General features: G+C 38.2%; 2 protein-coding genes across 3 annotated transcripts in view; one reads left to right on the top strand and one right to left on the bottom strand.

The window, feature by feature from the left end:
• The window catches only part of LOC108671835, an 82553-nt gene extending 78786 nt beyond the window's left edge, over window positions 1–3767 (bottom strand). For both annotated transcript variants that reach the window (XM_018159430.2, XM_018159429.2), the window contains exon 1: window positions 3480–3767. The gene's annotated coding sequence lies outside the window, so the exon portion shown is untranslated. The remainder of the gene's footprint in view (window positions 1–3479) is intronic.
• A 5195-nt stretch (window positions 3768–8962) lies between these two features.
• LOC108671829 (60S ribosomal protein L35) lies at window positions 8963–17363 on the top strand. Its single transcript, XM_018159421.2, has 4 exons — window positions 8963–9046; window positions 15145–15296; window positions 16075–16156; window positions 17195–17363. The coding sequence occupies exons 2-4, from the start codon at window positions 15145–15147 to the stop codon at window positions 17342–17344; spliced, it is 384 nt and encodes a 127-aa protein (XP_018014910.1). The 5' UTR covers window positions 8963–9046; the 3' UTR covers window positions 17345–17363.
• Window positions 17364–18963: the final 1600 nt, after the last annotated feature.

An 18963-nucleotide genomic window follows, 5' to 3' on the forward strand; every position in this document is an offset into this window, starting at 1 on the left:
AAAAAGAAAATGTTGTAAAAACATAAAACAAAAATATTGCTACAGACTTAGCTACAACGAGAATATTGGAAGAATAGGTATTAGAATAATTAATAGAAATGAATAAAATATTGCTGCAGACTACAACAAAACGCGCAGCCGTACAATGCATCAGAGTCCAGTTGAAAAAGAAAAATGTTAAAAAACATAGAACAAAAATATTGCTACAGACTTAGCTAGCACGAGAATATTAGAAGAATATTCGAATAACTAATATAAATAAATAAAATATTGCTGCAGACTACAATGCATCAGAGTCCAGTTGAGTAGCAGCGTTAAAAGCCAGCGTAGAGCTGTATAGGCGGCAGCTGTATAGGCCAGCAGCTGTACATATAACGGCAGTGTCTTGTTGAGAGTCGTGGACAAGCTATGCTTAACACCTTGTATTGTCTCGACCGTTGCAGGGAACTCAACCTTCACACATGCAAGACATTCAACCTTCACACATACAAGACGCTCAGCATTTACACATGCAAGGCATTCAACCTTCACACATGCAGGACACACAACATTCACACATGCAAGACATTCAACCTTCACACATGCAAGACACACAACATTCACACATGCAAGACATTCAACCTTCACACATACAAGACATTCAACCTTCACACATACAAGACACACAACATTCACACATGCAAGACATTCAACATTCACACATGCAATGGACTGTCATATAATCTTTTTTATAACTTAAAACTTAAGAATACCTCTCACAGAAATGCGAACAACCCTGCAAAATTTTGGAAATGAGCTTTATTTTACGTCCATGTTTCTTGTCATCGCAAATTAATTTTTGTATCGCAAAACAAACAACAATTTTCACGTTACTGATCACTTAATGTACTTAATAATCTTAATAATAATATATTGAAAATACATCAATATATCATGGATTGCTGAATGAAGTGACACACTCAGAAAAATGAACAAGACTTTATCGAGATAACGATGCGCCTTGTGCCCTTGTGTGGGTCATCCTGACGTAATTTGGTCCAGTAAAAAAGGTACCGGTACGCGCAGAAAAGGAGTCAAAATTTGGACAATATGACTCGTCCATTTGTCTGAGTGTGTAATGTGAACAGCGTAGTGATATGAATAAACATCGGAAAAAATTCTAAATTTCACTGTTCACGTCGGATAAGAACACTCGGATCCTGGAAATAGTAGCGGGTTAAAAGTTCAAGTCGAGTAGGCTAATTTGTTTTATTTATTCACAAAATAATTATGACAGCCTATAATTATGCCTATAATAATAATAATTATGACAGCCTATATGTAGCAGCCTAACTAACGTACACGTAGAGTTCTAAGTAGACGTAGCAGCCTAACTAATGTACACGTAGAATTGTAGGTACACGTAGCAGCCTAACTTTCCTGAACTTTGAGATTGTTTCGGAGTTAATTTCAGGTTTCCTAATTATAGTATTGTATAATATTTACGTAAATAATGTAATTTTTTTCACCAAAATTTCTGTATTTAATGCTTCCTATAACTTGAAAATGAATGTTGTTACATTCGAAACGTCGCTAATAAATTAAAGTTACTTCCTTAAACCAGCATTTTGATCAACCAACGTCACCTGAAGAATATTGTTCGACCTTGAAATTTTAAATCATTGAATTCACTGGCCAAGTAGCGACCTAAGTACACGTAGCGGCCTAAATATACGTAGTGGCTGATTTCTCGTCTGTGATTGGTGGTTTTAGCTTGAAAAGTCGTCAGTGATTGGCTTACGCATTTATTTACTCACTCGTAAGTACACTTGATAGTACGGTCATAGATCAACAAACAACCGAAAGGTACATATGATCTGTTCGTATTTCGTAACATTATCTGGGCAGTGTACGATGACGTTATAAACATGCCGCTAGTGATAAATTTAATTTTAAATACATATTCCTACTTATCTGAATATAAGCATTTGCAAATGAATGTAATTTTATAGACAAAATTTAGTTGACCGCAATCGTATTAAATGAGAACCATGAAAAACAGAATAATTACGTATCACTAAGACATCGACATTCGCCAAATGTTGCCAGGGTGACCAAATGTTGTCAGGGTGACCAAATGTTGCCAGGGTGACCAAATGTTGTCAGGGTGACCAATTGTTGTCAGGGTGACCAAATGTGTCAGAGTGGCCAATTGTTGTCAGGGCGACCAAACGTCAACAGGGTGACCAATTGTTGCCAAGATGACCGAATGTTGCCAAGGTGACGAAATGTTAGCATTACAGTTAATGATGAAGAAAATGTCCACAACATGACGTAAGCTGATGTGATAATTGCAGCATTAAAAATGGTGAGCAAAGGAATGGAGGTACATTCCTTCAGGCAGTGTGCGATCTCAAAGCAAAAATGCGTTGTCAGGTGAAAGCAAAACCGCACATTCTTAATGAAACAGACCTCAATGGCTAAATTCCTGTCTAATGCGGAAATGACCAACAATAATGGAAACAATACAATAAAATAAACAATAAAAAAACAATAAAGACGCGCCAGCCTACTGATGTCGCAACAGATGACCGTAATTCCGTAAAAAATATTCCTACAAAAATTGTGAAGACTTCCAAATGAAAAATTTATATCAACGTACATGAGCCCAGTCTTACACGGTACTGAGAATTTTTTTAAATGGTACAAAGAATGCCCTTGATTTTGAACTACCGAATTGAATTACCGTACAACCATAATCTCAAACATATATACTGCTATGAGAATAAAAGCAAACATCCATCTGTCGCGCCAAAATGCAGGAAAAATTTTGGCCAAGGAACATTTAATGATCGTGCCATTTTACAAAATTTCGTCGATTTTCCCCAACAGATATTCGGATTTGTGGTAAGCCTCATTCACGCGGAAGTTAAAACAATAAATAATGCTATGATTAGCATCGAAGTGCATACAAGGAAATTGAAGTGTCAGTAACAAGCAGAAGGGTTCACCATCAGAACTACATATGATTTCGAACTCGCAAATTTGAAAGTTGTATCGGAGCTATCGTTTTTGTATAGTTGATAATAAGTTTTGAACATTGAAACCAAGTTGTCGTCTTTCAAAATGGAAAGGATAATGAACGATTAGGAAGATTAGCGTTATGTAACCCTGGCGATAACAGTAAAACTTGTTAATCATCATTAATAGTCTGTTTTGTTAATAGGACACAATTTCATCAATGCGATGATCCTTGGCATATACCTACTTCCTACATAGGATGACATGGGTAAAAATAACAGCCTACAGTACAGGGTTCCGACTTCCGACCGAAACGACTACAAAACGGAACAAAGTCAAGAACCTGTCACGATGAAAATGACATTTATAGACTGTCATACGAGATTTGAGAAGATGAATTGTTGTTAGGCATTTCAGGAGCTCATCATAACGGCACAATAGAAGTCAGAAGAGAAAAGCTGGCCTAGATAATCTCTCACCTGTGGCATTCAAGTCCTACGGCAAGAATCCTTGTTCTGCGTTAGAAGGTCCTGCTAGTGTCTGACTCGTTTTCTTCCACCATTATTTAGTGTATCTTGAACACTCAATTAAGCCTAAAATACACACAAATAAGAATAGTACGATAGTGTAGTACTATAAATAAAAATTGATTCACCACTTGACAACTTGAACAGGGTCGAGACAAAGAACCATGAACGACTGAGGGTCTTCACTGTAGCAGCAAGGTTAACTTACACACACCCTCCTCCCAACACGACGGTAACAACACTGAAGTGAAGAGCGATCAGAATTTTGACTGGGAGCGCCGAGCTTGCGTATGTGCACAACCTTGCCAAATAGCTGCCAGAGCCTGCGGGCCCGATTTAGCTGCAGTTGCCATTTATTGCCACAATGTGTCATTTGCTGCCATAATGGCAGATTTCTTCCGTCTCATCGAGAAAACAAACAAGAAAATTATCAATAAAAAGCATTCTCTGGTCCTCAACCACATTTGCGTAAAGAAAGAATTTTTGGCCTAACTACAACAATAATGACTGACTACAGGCGCTGACGAAAATCAGCAAGTTTTCCACGTGTTGCTCAATAAAACGATTACTTGCATGAGCAAATCTTTTAAAACACGTAGGAGAAAACCAAAGCAAAAACCAAGATTCCGAAATTAAATCCAAGCATTATTGCAAATAAATAAAGCTATGTGAAGTCTCATTTAATAACTTTCGCATACCTCTGCAAGGTGAGACAAATTTAAGGGAAACGAAATAATGATGAGCGACACGAAACAATTCAATCGTGAGCGGCTGTATATTTTCCCATGAATCTCAATAATATACAAGTTAGAGCTCAGATCAATGAATTATTGCACTATTGAACAAAACTGGCAGTTCTTGAAGCGCACCAATTTCGTTCTCCTGTCTTGAGTATCGGCGGCTGCTGAATACTTTTTCAAACTGCTCTCTTAATACAGGTGCGCCACAGAAACTTACTTATTAGAAAAAATTCCTGTGCGGTTAGTTGGTCGGGTAGAGGGGCGAGAGGGGGTGCATCTGAAGGGAAAAGTTCCCAAGTTTGTTTCTCAAAGTTTCTCAAATAAATTTGCTGTAGTGCAAGAATTAACTGAACGCGATTTTGTTGCCCCTCAAAATAAATGTAAAATGCTGGTTGACAACCTGCCTGAAGACGCGGACGTTTTTTTCAGTGGCGAGGCTCACTTCCACATTTCCGGCTGCGTCAACAGGCTAAACATGCGTTATTGGTGTGGTGTAAATCCACGTGAGTTTCACCAGAAGCCACTTAACTGTGAGCGAGTTACTGTCTGGTGTGCGACGTCGGTAATGGGAATAATTGGTCCTTATTTTTTTAAGAAAACGAACGCGCAGTTACCGGTAATGGAGCTCGTTACAGGAACATGATCGAGGAACTTTTTCTCCAAGACTCGAAGAAATGAACTTTAGGAACGTGTGGTTTCAGCAAGATGGAGCCACAGCACACACAGCACGAGACTCGATGAATTTGTTGCGACAACATTTCCCCGACCGCCTCGATCATCTCTCTCAGAGGCGATCTCCAATGGCCGCCACGCTCTCCAGGTTTGACTCCATGCGATTTCTTTTTATGGGGAAATTTGAAATTTCTGGTTTATGTCAATCGACCACGGACCATAGCACACCTCAAGAACAACATTCGCGACGTCATTGCCAAAATACCGATTGATATGCTGCATAGAGTGGAAACTATTATGAAAAAAGCGACTTCATTAGTTTATGCGCAATGGAGGCCGTCATTTATGAGATTTAATTTTCAAAACTGTATGAAAAAAAATTTGGGATACTGTTTTCTCAAATAAAAAAAATTTAAAACAATAACTGAAGTACTTTTGTTTTTATTGACCTTTAAATAAGTAAGTTTCTGTGGCGCACCCTGTAGTTCGCACATGCACTGTTCGTTTTCAATAAGGACATCGATATTTTTCAGAGGCCCCTATGCGGCCCTACTGATTATGGCCTTAGAGCGGGTATATTAGAAGAAATATTTGGGGAAAAATAGAATGCACTATTCGGTCCAAATTATTCTATATATTTTATTCCACTTTAGGAACGCATGATATTTTTCGAAAAATATTTGTCACATTCACATCGAATCATGGGAACTACTGAGAAGAAAATTTGGACGACGAAGTTGCAAAAATGTAAAGCATTGTAAGAGATTACCATAAACTATTGACATAAGTATAGAGTAGAAGAGTGCGTATTACTTTTATACTCTTTGCTTTGTATCTTCTATTTCGACAATTTCTGATCAATCTTCATATTTTTACTCAATAATTCGCCTCTATCATCAATTTTCTAAGAACTCGTGCTTTAATTTAGGTATCAAAGAAGCGCATCACTCATATACAGAGAATTTTATAGATGCTGGAGAAGCATGCGTTCAGAGAAGCATGAGACTTTGTCCAAATACTAATGCACTTTTCGCCTTTGTGTGGGGCATCTTGACCCAGTTTGACCTAGCAATGCTACGTTCGCTATCTGCTCGTGTTGTGGTTAAGGATAAGGAAGTGTGTCACTATTAGGGCTATTTGATCCATCCATTTTTCTACCTTAGTAATTTTACTGTGATATAAAATTGCAATACTATGCATTCAATGATCCTGAAAAAAAAACTAAATGCAAGATTCGGCTACTGGCTCATCCGGATTAAGAACAAAAAAATACATAAAGATGATTAGAATATATGTAATATGGCGCTGTGTGATTGATTTTTTTCACTCCATCTGTTTAGGGTTTTCACTCCATCCATGTTTTAGTACGTTGTTTCTTTTTTTTAAGACGTTGCATAACGTAATGTTTTAGTTTTTAGTTAGGATTGCTGGGAATACGTTTTAATTGAGTTTTTTGTTAACATACGAGTGTGAACTTTTAATTTGTTGACGCTTTTAAAAGAGCTTTTATGCAGCGTGTGTGACCGATAAAGGTCGTGACTGGAGGTCAGCACGCACCCGATTCCAATTGCAATCTTAACCCCTTATTACCTTGTATATATTGCGTATCCATAATAAAATACAATTTTATCTACCCTGATCATTGAGCTGCAAATGCGTTCATCAGAATCTCTTTCATTGATACAGAAAAAATCTTCTGCTCAATACTTGGTCCAAGATGTGTGCCTATTTAACTAAAACTTACCCATCCCACCCCGAACGCGAATAGGATTTTTGAATACACAATTCACAAAAATAGAAGACAAGTCCCTGCTTGCTTTCACCTTAGGAATACATTCTGGCTCAAATTACACTATTTGATGGTTTAATTTCGTAAAAAGGGTAAAAAAAGTAATTTCTGTGACAACCGAGAGTTGATCTCCATAGAAGAAAACCGCACTATAAGCCTTCAGACATAATCCGCTCTGATCTGGAGTTGTACTATCCTAACTCGCGTAAGTACACGTAGCGGTCTAAGTACACGTACATATAGCGGCCTATTTCTCGTCTGTGATTTGCGCGCATAGCTTAAAAAATATAACTCAGTACTTACTGCAGTGAGTGACAGAGAGCGCATTTTCTCGTCGACGAAAACTTGAGGTCAAGGACGGACGGACAGACAGACAGACGGACGGACAGACAGACAGACGGACATGACGAGCACAATAGTGCATTTTTTCCCTAAATGAGAAATGCGCTAAAAACGTCGGTGATTGGCTCCCGCCGTTGAAAACTCTTGCGCGTTTTTGACAATGCTGCACCGGACTGTAAACCAAGTAAGTATCCAATTTATCTTTTTCTCCTATACCATGAGCACATTCGTCCAACATCAATAAGTGTTCTTGAACTAGACAAGTTAAATTTGTCACTCATGTGTATCTCCACCCTCTAGAGGCATCATTAGACCTTACCCAGACTAATTTGGCAGACCTAGAGAACATTTCTCCTGGCCCATTATTTATGTGTAACAGAGGAGGGTAACTGTATATCAGTCGTGAACTTTGATACAAATCAATTTCTTGTGCCTCCTGCATCTCTCAACGCTTATCCGGGACTTCACTATTATAACCTCATGCTGCAACTCATATGATAAGCAGAAGTCCTCTCCCCAAACTCAATCCTACTCAATCGACAATTCATTGAGTTCTATCCAAGAATTTTTGGGCTATAGCCGCCAGACTGGCTGGAAAATTGTCAGAGATGCTCTCTGGTCAAATTCTATCCGGCCAGAATTCGCAATACAAAATATTAGCAACAATACAATACTCAATCGACAAATCTACGGACCCGCCTGCGAACTCGCCTGCGGACTCGCGCAACTGGGACACTCATAATTTCTTCAATACTTAACGGATCTGAATGAATTTTGGAATGTGAATTAATTATCGATGCGCTGCCGCAGGAATTATTACAGATTTTTACATGAATTCTTTTTTAATTAAAACCAATAAACGTATTTTTTAAGCAACTGAGACACTCATAATTCCTTCAATACTCAAAGGATCAGTATGAATTTTTGAATGTGAGTATTAATTATCGATACACGTCCGCAGGAATTATTACAAATTTTTACATGAATTATTTCCTAACCTAACCTAACTTAACCTAACCTTACCTAACCTAACTTAACCCAACCTAACCTAACCTAATAATAAGTCATGTAAAAATCTGTAATAATTCCTGCGGCAGCGTATCGAAAATTAATACTCACATTCAAAAATTCATACAGATCCATCAAGTATCGAAGGAATTATGAGTGTCCCAGTTGCTTAAAAAATATGTTTATTGGTTTTAATTAGAAAATATTTCATGTAAAAATCTGTAATAATTCCTGCGGCAGCGTATCGATAATTAATACTCACATTCAAAAATTCATACAGATCCGTTAAGTATTGAAGGAATTATGAGTGTCTCAGTTGCTTAAAATATACGTTTATTGGTTTTATTTAAAAAATAATTGATGTAAAAATCTGTAATAATTCCTGCGGAAGCGTATCAATAATTAATACCCACATTCCAAAATTCATGCAGATCCGTTAAGTATTTAAGGAATTATATGAGTGTCCCATTTGCGCGAGTCCGCAGGCGGGTCCGTAGAATTGTCGATTGAGTGTTGGATTTGTGTCACATGATGTCTTAAAGTATTATGTATTAATTGAATCAATTTGATCAGTTGGATTCAGGCAAGTGTAGTGCAAAATTACATATGTATAACCTTACTAATGACTGCGAATTTATAAAAGGAAATACAAATTTTCTGATCAATTTCTTTTAGCTTATGTGGTTTAGATATAAATTTGATAAACTTAAAGCAATTTTATTCGAAATACGAATGAACTTGCCTAATATGATCAAAATTAAAAAAATAAGGAATTACAAAGAGAAATAATTTGCTAATGCTAAGAAATTTTACAATATATTTATCAGCAATGCAATTCTGTACTTACTTATGCACGACTGTATATTACCTCTTGACTTGTGGCAACATTTTCTTAGTTTTCTAATTGGTTTTCTTTGAATGTTAGTGCTGTGTATGGTGGCGAATCTCGTCTTCATATTATAAATAAAGTAAGCATTGGGATTAATTTAATAATTATTACACGTGTTGTGATCATTCAATGAAATAGGGTATTATATTCTTTTTTGCACCTTCAAATTTAACTTCTTACATCCAGCCTTAGCTCTATCATAGACCATTTTCCCATGTTCTCAAATTCAAAACATCTTAGAAACTGTTTGTTTCAGGACAAACGAGTCCTTTGGCAGCGAGTGAAACTAAATGCTACAATAAAAAAATTGATGGCGACAGGCCTACGGCCTAATAAACGCTAAGACCGCTATGCTACGTGCTAGGAAGATATTAGTACAGAGAACGCAAGACCTGTACCTATCCTCCATAGTCCATACCTAGGACTATGGATGATGATGGATCACATAAAACTTATGGACTGAAACTTGAAGTTAAGGAAATCTTGTTAGGTAACTGTCAGACTGTCAGGTTGGCTACTTGTTAGCTATCCGTTTATGGTCATAATTTTTTTTATTAAATTTTATCAAACTTGGTTTGAATCAAAGTTGCTAGCCCAGTTTACCAGTATTGAACTTTTGCCCGTGTTTATGCCGTATGGCTTCATAATTGTCAGGGGTTTGAAAGCAATTCTACTGTAAAGTCAAAAGTGTAATGTGTACCCTATAAACTTTTATTTAACAGGGTGGCATTGAAATTTGAAGGAATGGCTGTTAGTTCACAGTGGCAATTTTCACTGGCAAAGCAAGGAGTAGGTACTTATTTTAGAATTTCTCAAGTTCAATTTAAAGTCCTCTAGTCTAAGCAAGTAGACCAGCAAAGTAGGCTATCATGGATAGCTAGGCTACCAGTATTATCATACTGTTCATACATGAGTTAGATATTGGTTTAAATATTGAGTAGATAAGGATATTAAAAATGAACTGATTCTAAAAAATCTCTGTTGTGCCACTGCACTATGGCGGTTAATATTATTAACACTTTGACTTCGATGTGCACCATATATGCTACACGCATGCATGTCCCAAACTGCGACGTGCACCATACTATATGGCGCACGCCTAAAAAATTTATTTTTTTAAACGCTCATTAAAATATCAGCCACAGCCAGATCATAAACTTGTGAAGAATATGATAGATAATTGACAACAATGTTTTCAAAAACCTAGGGCAAACACACCATATTCAGATTTCACCCATCCCCTACCTTTGCCCATACCCCCAATTACCCACCCCCCCTACTCACCCTGTCACCCATGACCCATCCCCCCACCTTAAGGATGTAACAAGAAATAAATGGCTATAAATAGATCACCGTATGCGCAACATGAGCTCTGATTGGTTTATGTCACTCTCAAAACACCACACTATGCACCAGCAATGATGAAACGTAGCAAGAAATATATGGCTATAAATATATCACCGTATGCGTAACTCAAGTTCTGATTGGTTTATGTCACTCTCAAAACACCACTCTATGCACCAGCAATGATCATGATGAAATGTCACAAACTGTTGCCATGTTTATTTAAAAGCCTTTAGAATTCAAATATATAAAATCGCTGAATTCCGACACTGTGTGTGACTAGATGTGGCATATTGTGAGACTAATTTTGACAGGCAACAGCACTTCAAATTTGTAATTCGTAATTCCAACAGTGTTGGAATTCCAACACCCTGTGTCAGAATTACCTAGTTTTTATGTGTCTAAAACTGTCTCTTGAATCAATCATCTACTATTAATTCATTTACCACATAAAATCAGCAAATACAAGTATACTTAAAGGATTCCTAATATATTCACAGGCTTATTTAAAAGTCTCAAACCATAATATTCTTTCTACACTAACAGTTTATCACTATTTATTTAAGCAAGGTCAACTATCAACTTTCATACATGTGTTGATGTTCTCACTAAGCTGCCTTGGCCTTTGGCTTTGCAGATCTTAACATTTTCCGCGAGACCTAGTGTTTTGCGTAAATCTTGCGCGTAATAGTACGACGTCACTATTTCAACCATCTACGCATGCGTGGAACTAAGACCAAGCTTAATATAAAGGAAAAGGTGAGGGGTGTTGGAATTACCCACAGTGTTCGGAATATGGTGTGTTTACCCTATACGAACATCGTGCAATTGAATCATAAGAATCTTGGTAGTTTTTTTTTATAAAGGCCTCCCACACTCACCATTCCAACAAAAGGAATTAATATTATTAATTAAAAACAGGGAATGGTTTCATGTCTATGATCAGGGCCCCGACCTTAACGCCTCTGATGGTGGCCTACACCGACTCCGAGGGTCACTGAGCTGTGACGCGAGCGAGGAGCGGGCCCATGTCAAACTTTTCTCTGACTGCCGTTAGGATGCTAGCTGCATTGCCTCTCTGCACAGCCAAACCCAACCTTTGCTCCAACCATAAAGTCTCTACGTTTGCCAGACAATTCCGTAATGCGACGGTCAATCTGTGATATTAAAGGTCGTTTCACCATATGTGCCTGTCGTTCCTAATGTGACTGGCTCGAAACGATACCGAGCTGCTAATGCTGCGTATTTACGTCTCTTGCTATCCTCCGCCGCACGAGCCGCGAACCCAGCCAGCAGAAATAGCCAAATTGTTGACGTGCGATTCAGCAAAAGTGTCAACGCAGGTTGCATCCCAGCACAAACAGCTCCCATTAGAAAATGGGAAAACCGTTAAGCCATCTGGTCTCTTACCATTCCCTCTGTCCACTCCCAACGGGTTCAAGGCATGAAGGAACGCCAGCGCTCTGAAGAGCCCTCCTGATCACATCGTTCAGAGCTGAGTGTTTGGATGTCGCTCAGCGCTGTACTTACAAGAAAGGCCATGCAGTCCTTGTGCATCCATCTGCTTTCCGCGCCGAAAAGTGTGGGGTTTGCATACATTTGCGCCAACTCGAAGAGCAATTGAGACGCGGAAGGAGTCGGGATCTAGAAGTGTTCCAAGAGCATCCGAAGGAATAGCGTGAAGTCACAAGCCACTCTCTCTTTGCCGCTGCAAGTAGATGAGCCCTGGATATTTGGTCCGCCACTTCCAAAAGCCGCGCTGCGGAGGCCGTGGTCACAGGCCCATCCCAAGTCCTCTGCCGGCCCAAACTTGCGTCCTCGGGCAAAGCAATACCTGAGTTCCCATTGCGCCACTCATCCACCGCCATCTGCAAACTGTTGTCCTCGGCCAGTGGTACATTATGTAAAACAGCATCAACTAGGACACCGACGGAGTGAAGTGACAATATGTACACAGGGAGCGCGATGTACTTTGACATACGGATACCCAGACCTCCCAGCCGGACCGGTAACACAGCTTGTTCAAGAGATTTGCGCTCGAAGCTGACATTGGTGATGGTCGAGAGGGCAGAAACCAACACCTCATCGAACCACTCATAATCACCTACCCGCGTATATGCAGGAGACGCACATAGGACGTATTGGAGTTTAGGTAGAGCAAAACAATTCTTTAAAAGCGTAAATGCTTGATGACTATCAATTAATTTTAAACACTCCACCATCCTCTCCAAGCCCTCCTGCTTCTCCCGGATAATGGCGGAGAGGCCCTCCTCGTGGAGTGGGGCACCCAGTAAAAGTGACTTATGGGCGGGAACAACTTTTAGTGTTGGCAAAACCCCCCGAAACATCTCCTCAGTTTCGAGCTCTTCCTCTCTTGAATGGTTCAGTATGATCAGTTTACCCTGGTTTACCTTACCACACTTCCCCTTAGTAGTTGAAATCTAGCCTGAAATAATGAGTGGGTACATAAAAAAATATTAAATAAAGGGTGTTATCCTGTTCCAATATGTTGAAAATTATTTTTTCGGTATTGGTATGGATTATAGCAGTAGAAAAAGATATTAGTAATTTGAAAGTTGCCTAAGCTTACACAGAAACAGAATGACACTCTAAAAAGCAAGATAAACAGTGATACGGATTCCAAGCACTGGGCTAGCAATTAATAGTTACTTTTCTTGCTTTCTGTCTCAAATTAGCACTAACTAGTTAACTTCCTTTTTTTGCAATTATGTAAAAGCGAGATGTAAAGATCAGTAGCTCATCACGACATGAAGTTCAGATCCTCAGCTTCAAATACTTTAGCGCTGGAACGCAAACATCTAAAATCATTGTGATTTGGTTATAGAAACATTTCTTCATGTGTCTGACCTATTGCTAGTGACAATACATTCAGTAATCTTCAACAATTTCAGTGATTCACATCGATTTTTACTGACTATAGAACTGATCACCATGCATCCACGCATTTGCTACAGCAGTTTTTGCCAATAACTTGAACAGTTGTTGGTACCACATCATGCTTTGCTTAGAGCAGTTCTGTAAGACATCATTTAAATGAATTATAAACTTCTCACTTAGCAGCATTTTACCCCAGAATGATTTGTAGGTTGAGTAATGCAGTTACATTCCAATTATATTTGCACAGAAAAGTTTTTTTTCAAGCGTTAGTACCTGTGTGATGCACATTTTTCATTTTTATTATAGTTGTATAATAAATGCTGTGTACCTCTTATGGCACACGTTGCCTAGAAAGATGAAAGTTTCCATTCCAGGCAATGTGCACCAATGGAGGCTCACAGTTTTTATGTCAGAAGCTTGTAGAACTTGCTTAGACAAGAGCAGCGCACTAGCCCTCATCTTGCTGTCTTGTCTGAAACTAAAGTTATTCAAGTTTGAACGAGTCCTATCACTGGAATACAGGCTATTTTGCGAGTTGCAGCTGAAAAACCTATTGGTTTACTAAATGGGGTTCTTTTTGTGAAATTCACATATGTGTTCTACCTTTCTCTTTTAAAATTGCAGTGCACTAAATATCGAGAAAGAGGTGTATGTTTTAATTTTATTTGTCTGTAGGGGTGTGCTAGAAATTCACTAGAGCACCAAGGGGCTGCCAGCCTGAAGAAGTTTTGGAACCACTATTGAATTATATACCTTATTAATCCGCTACAGACATTGCTGCATGGCTGTGTTGTGATTGTTACCATGCACCCATGTTTAAACTATTATTCATTATGGCGCATGGCACATTTTTTCTGGCTCAGCTTCCTGATTAGATCATAGGAATGGCTGAAATTGGCCCAATTTATGCCCAATCAAAAAATTGGGCAGAAGCCACCTGTGAATTGAACAAAAATGCCTGTTAATCTGACTAATATCCTCTATTCCATTAGCAGCATCAAATTTTCTCAGCAAAAAATAAGAAAAAATGGCCTAATGTGCCTGCAATTATTGGGAATCCCCACTGAAATTATAATTTTGACCTACAATTTTTGGAAACTCCTGCTCAATATTCTAATTGGGGTTGTAGTTTTCCGACTGCATTATGACTGCATTGGTGCATTGTTTCTTTGGCAAGACTTAGAAAATTAAATTACCATGTACTTGAATTACTCTTGAGCAAATGAAAATGTTATTGAAAATGTTGTTTCTACTTCTAGAGTACAATCCGTGATTTCCTGTGTTATGTGTGCATGGCTTGGTAAATGAGCTTGTAGTTTAGCAAATGAAAAAATAAGGAACCCATGCCCACTTTTCTGGGCTTAGTTTGGCCCAGAAAAGTGGGTGTGGCAATGCTACATGCAGCAAGTGTCACTATTTGGACAATACAACTCTCTCATCATTCTCAGTGTGGCCTCTAACATCTGTATTCATTAGATGTGTAATGTTTGTGCATAAATTTATAATGTTTGAATGGTTGTAGAGTATGTTTAATTCTTATGGTTTAATGCATTAATAATTTCAGACTAACTGTAAAATTTGTTGCTGCCCTCCAAATTCAAGTGTTTTAGACAAACCCCTTGCTTGTATCAGGTTTCAAGGTTCCTGTAAAAATACAAAGTAATTGTCCTCATATTTTCAGTTTTCATTCCTAGGCTGTTCATTTTCCTTCATTAAGGACAACATGACTGCTGGTTTGAGCTCATGATTTTCTAGCAATTCATTTGCAACTTTTACTTTTTGTTATGAATTTGTTTGTATCATTTAATAATATTGAAAATTAATGTTTATATTTATTGTGAGAATTTGCTATAAATGGCTTGTCTCTCAATTGACACCATTTCTTTAATGATGATCCCAATGAAACTTGTATTAATTTTGTTATAATTTTGACAGATGTCTCGTCAAACTGGCCGCGTTTACTGCAAGTCCCTGCGTGGCAAATCCAAAGATGAGCTCACCAAGCAACTGGACACACTCAAGCAGGAGCTGGCTGGCCTCAGAGTGGCACAGGTCACAGGAGGCATGCCATCTAAGCTCTCCAAAATGTGAGATCTTATGATATAATGTGATGATTGATGAATCTAGAATGCAAGATCTTGTTATGATATGTGATGATTGATGAATCTAAAATATGAGATCTTGTTATGATAAAAATTCTTACTTGAGTTTAAATGTGCAGTTTATGGGGTCTGATGAAATTTTCACCAGCTTCTTTAGGTACTGAGAATACATGTGATTTTGTATTACATGTAAATTGTTGAGAATACATGTAAATTGTTGATTACTAGACAAATTATATACCTATCACTATGACTCATTTGCATTCCCGGTTTCAAAGCTGCACATCAGATTTTTCACTTCATTCATCGGTTGTTTATTGCTACTCATTCATTCTAAGCATTCGGATGACATTTCTCATCATTTGCATATTATGTCATCAATGCGATTTGTTAGACAGATTTTATGTCAAATCATGTCGTCTTGCTCACGTAACGTAAACTGCACAGAAAGTGTATTCCCATGGGCCGATGAATAGCAATCTTGAAGTATAAATTATTACTAAACAAGTAAAACTTTCCAATAATTGAGAACTATTTCATCTGAACTGTGCTCAACTCGATTTGTGTTGCAAATTTCATGGAGCTGCCTTACTTGTTATACAATTTTCTATGATCATTACCTGTATTTCCCACATTACCTGTAATTTGATGATAAAGTAGTTGTGCATTTGGATATTTTAGAACAAGTTTACTGCATCTTTGAATTTTTTATAACGAGTTTCAAAAACTTGTTTAATCTACATTTCAAAAATTTTGTGTGCAGCCGTGTTGTCCGTCGATCCATCGCTGCAGTCAACATCGTCATCAGGCAGACCATCAAGGCAAACTTGAAGAAGTTTTACGAGGTCAGTTTATGTCGAACGCGGACATCAAGTTGAAATGTCTGCAAGTTTTTAGTGCGACTTCATCCTCGTAACAGTGTCTCGTAACAGATCCGTGTTATTGACTACAGATTTCAATGAATTTGGAATGCGTATTCCTAACGTAAATAAAAAAATGTATAAATACTGGTCTGAACTACGATTTATTGGGTTGATTGTCACATTACCTACAAAGCTATTTAGATCTCGTTAGAAACTTGTGGGTCAGTTTTGTTTTCAAAATAGAGCGTATGTATCGAAGGCCGGAGACACAAGTGCTGTGGCGACTTGAATGGCATTTACGTAAGGGTTTCACTGGACGGGATACTTAGCTTGTAACTGGTTGGGCGTTCACCAAATGTTTCAAGCTGAACAAATATCGGAGCATTGACAATACTCACGTGGATCTTAACAAATATTCAAGTTTGTTTTCTTCCGATATAAGGTACTCCTGATGATCAGTTTGTGCTGTAAGGTTAACTTTTTAACGCCGTAGTTTAATGGAGTTTTAGTAGTCGCTCTCGCGGAAAAAGAAACAACTGAGGACCTGGCCACAACTGCCGTTGAATATCGAATATATTGCCATGATAATGGATGTTTGTTAATCAAGCTGCTTACCAGTTATTATTTTGATAATCCCCAAACTTTAAAGCGACCTGTCAGTTGAAGCCTCACGTACATAATTGGTGTACATTCGGCTTGGAATCTAGGAGCCTAATCATAGGTACCTTGAAATGCTCTATCACCTATTTACAACACATCTTTGCAAACCCTAGCCATTTCGTAAGAATTCATTTCACGGCAACTTGGGCAGATTTGCAGTTCTAAAAAATATTAATAAACATTTTCTAATTCTTTTAATGCTGCTGCATTTAATTGGTGATTCTAACATTCTTTGCGTAATTTGAATGACATTGATTTATTTAAATTAGAAGATAGATAATTTTTAGTGTTCAAGTAACTAATGATTTTGCATACTTTAACTCTGAAATTTCGAGTTACCAAGTTTGTTTCTTTGAGCAGAACAAGAAGTACAAGCCTCTAGACATGCGTCTGAAGAAGACTCATCAGATCCGCAAGGCCCTGACGCGACACGAGCGTAAGATCAAGAGCGCCAAGCAGCTCAGGAAAATGAGGCTCCACCCCAAGAGACGCTACGCCATTAAGGCTTAAATAAACGGCGTCACCGTGACCAAGCTTCTGATTGTCCTTGGCCCATACTATAAAAAAAAATTAAGATATAGTAAGTTCATCGGCCAATCTTTGACGGTCTTTCAAGCGAAATCCACCAATCGTAGACAAGAAAATAGAGCGTAAATACTTACGTTTACTTAGCGAATTTTTAAAGTATAGGCCCTAGTCTTTTGAGCATTACGGTAGAATTTGTACGTCATTCGATTTGTTTCAATGCCGTTGAAACGGCGATGAACCCAACACTAGCTGTTGCATTCACGGCGTGTAGTTCTTCAAATTTAATTGGACCTTACGAAATTGTAGCCGAAAGCGATCTTGCGAAAACAAACCTGTAGAACGAACGTTTTTTTTTATGTCGTGCAGTATGCCTGAACTATTTTCGAATGCACGCTTTCACCGCCATAGCATTTCCACTTGCTTAGACACGAGAGCATAAGTGGTTCCAACTTAACCGTGTGTCTCCGCAACATCTTGTACTGAAGCTTCAACCACCTTCGCACATTTCCATCGATAAATATGGCGAGGTGACCAATGAAAAACGTATAGGCTTACGATTTATTGAACACTTGCAACGATTTACTCTACAGACAGCGTCTCGTTCTACAGCGCTCTTATCACATACTATATCTTTCAACATGCTGCCATTCTTTCATACATACTGCGAAACTTAGGTGAACTGATAATGCACTAAATAGGAAATTCTCTAAGCAAGCAGTCTAGAGTAATAATTCAGAAATGTCGAAAGATCATATAACTTAGCACAACTGATGAAAACTTTATCCTAGGTAAATTAATACATATGAACGAGTAGGTCTTTTTAGTCATGAATGCCAATGATGCTCACCGATTCACAGCGGTTAGGAAGAACTTGCCAAATGGCAACATCTTCATACTCTAAATCTGAGACACGTTCTAATTATAACTATTTAACAAAAGTGAAATATTTCTACCTCTTGAAAGAAAAGCACCTCTTAACCCTCTACCGCCTGACATAAGCAACCGGAGCAATATTGTCACAAGTCTACTTCCCAAAATGGATACGTTCTAGTGAGCGCAAAATGACTTTCACTGATGGTTGCCGCCACGTACAACTTCAAAATGTTCTCTGTTGCGTACAAACGTCCTCAGGTTGCTACACTCAATAGTTTACGTATAATATACGTTGAAATTCATGTTGCCGGAGAGTGGCATACGGCGGTAGAGGGTTAACAAGAAAAGCGGCGGTGCCGGAAAGTTGGGAGTATTTCAGCGTTATATGAAGAGTGAAGGCTGCCATGACTAAGTAATTCACAGTGCAGAGTATGCAAGTGATCTATGGAGAGACGAGTATTAATATTTAACAAATGCCTCCAGTTCTTATATAGTGATGGACATTGCCAAACTATTACTCGTGACAACGCTGGGAATATATCTGAAATATAGCGGGTTTCAATTTTCGCTGACAGGTCGCACGTCAAAATCAGTGCATCTTTGTAAACTCTGTCTCGCGCAACTAAAAAAAACCTACAACGTTATCTGGAAGTTAACCTTGAACAAGAAATCTGATGGTACTCTCTTGTAGAAAATTCAAGAACTTATCTCAACATCCAAGTGAAAAA

This window comes from Hyalella azteca, unplaced genomic scaffold (assembly GCF_000764305.2).
Source record: "Hyalella azteca isolate HAZT.00-mixed unplaced genomic scaffold, Hazt_2.0.2 contig16467, whole genome shotgun sequence".
Lineage (NCBI taxonomy): Eukaryota > Metazoa > Arthropoda > Malacostraca > Amphipoda > Hyalellidae > Hyalella > Hyalella azteca.

Bases quoted from the DNA above. Each gene is read 5' to 3' on its own strand.
- LOC108671829 (XM_018159421.2), top strand. From the start codon at position 15,145: ATGTCTCGTCAAACTGGCCGCGTTTACTGCAAGTCCCTGCGTGGCAAA. The intron at 15,297-16,074 runs GTGAGATCTTAT...TTTTGTGTGCAG, and splicing joins CCATCTAAGCTCTCCAAAAT to CCGTGTTGTCCGTCGATCCA. The intron at 16,157-17,194 runs GTCAGTTTATGT...TTCTTTGAGCAG, and splicing joins ACTTGAAGAAGTTTTACGAG to AACAAGAAGTACAAGCCTCT.